Genomic DNA, 3,161 nt, shown 5'->3' with positions numbered 1-3,161 from the left:
CCATAGGTCAAGTGTCCTGGTCACTCATAGGTTTAGGGGCCATGGGAACATGGTGGCTTGGAAGCCACCTTGGGCGGTCCTCATCACCCATGGGTGCAAGGGGTCAGGGTTGTGGTGGATCAGGTGGTGATGGGGCCCTTCACCCAACCTGGAGGGTTCCAGTCACCCATGGGTTTAGGGGAATAGGGCCACAGGACCCCCAAACCCAGCCCAGAAAGTCCTCCTCAGCTGTGGGCATTGAGGAGGCAAGGGTTAGGATGCCCAGTACCTTGTCAGGGAGGATGTGGGCATCCACAACATCCACCACCATCAGAGACACCAGGCAGGGTAGGCATCCACCTGTTTCATCAGCCACTCCTCACCTAGGAGCAAGGTGACGGGTGCTGGGGGTGCCAAGGACGCTAGGGTGCTTGTGGGGGGTGAGGGACCAGGAATCCCAGGAGTGCTCGGCTGGGATGAGCATCATGAGGGTGCTGGGGAATATGCAGCCTGGGTTGCCACGGAAGTCCTGGGGGTGCTGAGGGTCCTAAGGATCTCGAGCATCCTAAGGGTGCTGGGAGCAATGTGGGATGGCAGTGCTAAGGGTGCTGGGAGGTCCTAAGGGTGCTGGGATGGGAGTCCTGGAGGTATTGGTGGTTCTGAGAGTTCCACGTGTGCGATGGGGTAAGATGGGGTCCCAGTGGTGCTGTGGGGCAGGATGGGATTTGGGGGGATGGGATGGGAGTGCTGGGGATCCCAGGGGCACTGAGGGATGGAACAGGGGTCCTGGAGATGCTATGGGGTAGGAAGGTGGTTCTGGGTGTCCCAGAGTCCCTGGAGATTGGATAGGGGTGCTGTCAGAGGACATGAAGCTCACATGGGTGCTGAAGTGTGACACAAGGGTCTCGGAGGCGCTGGAGAGTAAGAAAAAGGTCCCAGGGATACAGGGTGGGGGAGGCACAGGGTGTCCCAGGAGTGCCTTCAGGCAGCAAAGGGGTCTGATGGATGCTGAGGGGTAGCACCAATGGCACAGGGTGAGGTTGTGCCATCTGACACCAAGGCCACTGAGTGAGGGTTGAACCTGGGAGGCCATCACCGGGTGCTGCCTGTGATGTGGCAGGTGCCGTCGCAGTCCAGGCACTCCTCACATGCTCGCAGGCAGATGGGCTGGTTGTGCCCAATGACAGTGGCCTGCAGCGTCTTGGCCACCTCCACCTCCTTGTGGGGAATGCAGATGCCTGCAGGCAGGTGTCACCATCAGCCCATGGGTCCCCCAGGGTGTCTCCAAAGGGAGGTGCCTCCAGTGCTCACCAGGACCCTCCAAGAGCCACTTGTCTCCTGCCATGAACTTGTTCCCATGCTCATCCTTGAAGTCAAGCAGGGCCCGCAGGTGCAGGGCAGCATCAGCCAGAACCGCCTGCAGTGGGGTGATGCCCTGGGGACATAATGATGCTAGGGTTGAGGGTGAACCCCCTGGGAACATGGGTGTCACAGCAGAGGTGTGGAGGATGTGAGGTTGAGGAGCACAGGGGACACTGGGGATGCAGGAGGCATGGCAGGAGACATGGGGGACATGGGGATGCATCTGGAGGGTCACCATGGGGCTGTGGGGTCATGGCTGCGGGGGTAAGCAGGACACACGGGTGATGGTGGTGGAGATGGGGGGGTGGGGGGAGGGTGTGTGTGAAACCATAAGGACTGGGATACAGGTTTTCACTGCGGGGATATGGGTGTCAGCCTGGAGATGGGGGGATGCTATGGGCGAACAGAGGACACTGCAGGGACACCCTGGGGAGAGCTACACAGGTTTAGGGCAGGGACAGGGATGGCATGCTGGGAGCTATAGCAGGCCAGGACTAGGGGCTATAGGAAGCTCTGGGCTATAGGAACTGTGAGAGATGACAGAGGGATTAGAGGAGCTTACAGTTTATAGGGGCTATAGGTAGCTGTGGAAGGCTACAGTGGTGGGTTACAGAGCAGGGTTATGTAGCCCATAGGGGATCATGGCGGGGCTGGAGGAGCTATAAGGAGCCCTGGGGCTCCTATAGGGAACCATAGATACCTGCTGGATCTCCTCTCCGGGGTACAGGGGGTAGGGCTCCTGGGCCAGGCGGATATCAAGGTCGGCGTGCTGCAGACAGGCCTGCCCCACTCCATCGACCAGCATGGCCCCCATAGGGCTCCAGGCCACAGGGGTGACCACTACACAGTAGTGCCGGGGGGCACCATCACCATGTGCCTGGGGATGAAATCCACCCTGCGGGTGTCCCCATGTTGCTCCTCTCAGCCCTGTAGAACACCCAGAGCCTCGAGAGCTCATCAAATCTCCCAGTCCTACAGAGTCCCACAGCCCTCCTGTGGCCCTCTACAACCGTATGGAATCCTCATGACACTGTAGGGTCCCTATGGCCCTACAGAGCCCCCAAACACCCCCACAGTCCTATACAACCCCAATGCACCTCAGGGCCCATAGAGTCCTCATAGTCCGAAAGAGCCCCCCACAGGCCTAAATAGCACCAACAGTCCTATAGATCCTCTCAAGCCCCTTGTGGGGGCCCTGCACACCTAGAAATCTAGATCGCCCTATAGCCATAGAAATCCACCCATTGCCCCATTTTGTAGTCCTGCCAGACATAGGGGTGATACCCACCATCCTATAGATCCCCTCCTTTCCCAAGGCAGCCACCTTTTTTTGGTCCTGACAGATGTAGGAACCAGACCTCCTCAACCCAGAGATGCTCCCCTGCCCCATAGCACCACCCTCTCATCATCCTGCTGGATATAGGTGTGGGGTCCAACCTCCAAGTGGGTGACGTTGTTGAGGCCCAGCACATGGGTGTAGTGGGGGTGGGGGGAGGGGTGGTGGTGGTGTATGCGGATCACAGGGTCCTCCATGGTGCTGGAGACATCACTGTGGGCCAAGAGACCTTCCTGGGGTGTGGACAAGTTTGCTGTGGGACAGAACAGCTTGTTGTGGCTCACTGTGGGGTACCAGACCTGGCCATGAGGTGAAAAAGCTTGTTGTAGGGCTGAGGAGGTTGCTGTGGACAGAAGAAATTGCTGTGGGGTGGATGGGCTCATTGTGGGGGGAGGAAGGGAGGAGAGCAGGGAGATGACATTGCTGTGGAACTCACGGTGGGGTGAGATACCTTGCCACGGCGTGGAAAAGCTTTCCGTGGGGC

At 58.9% G+C, this 3,161-nt stretch overlaps 1 protein-coding gene across 1 annotated transcript; it reads right to left on the bottom strand.

The window, feature by feature from the left end:
* Positions 1-309: 309 nt before the first annotated feature.
* MVP (major vault protein) lies at positions 310-2,874 on the bottom strand. The gene is made up of 5 exons (XM_010155179.1): positions 2,740-2,874; positions 2,042-2,236; positions 1,291-1,414; positions 1,086-1,217; positions 310-362 (listed from the first exon to the last, which is right to left on the bottom strand). Exons 1-5 carry the CDS (start codon positions 2,872-2,874, stop codon positions 310-312), a joined length of 639 nt encoding a protein of 212 aa, XP_010153481.1.
* Positions 2,875-3,161: the final 287 nt, after the last annotated feature.

This window comes from Eurypyga helias, unplaced genomic scaffold, assembly GCF_000690775.1.
Source record: "Eurypyga helias isolate BGI_N326 unplaced genomic scaffold, ASM69077v1 Scaffold4487, whole genome shotgun sequence".
NCBI classification, from domain to species: Eukaryota; Metazoa; Chordata; class Aves; order Eurypygiformes; family Eurypygidae; genus Eurypyga; species Eurypyga helias.
Note: the sequence above shows the minus strand (reverse complement) of the source record. Positions and strands in the feature narration are given on the sequence as shown.

Coding starts and splice junctions, on each gene's coding strand:
- MVP (XM_010155179.1), bottom strand. CDS start 2,874: ATGGAGGACCCTGTGATCCGCATACACCACCACCACCCCTCCCCCCAC. Junction 2,237..2,739: donor TCCAGCAGGATGATGAGAGG/GTGGTGCTATGG, acceptor GGACACCCGCAG/GGTGGATTTCATCCCCAGGC. Junction 363..1,085: donor CGGCACCTGCCACATCACAG/GCAGCACCCGGT, acceptor CCTTGCTCCTAG/GTGAGGAGTGGCTGATGAAA.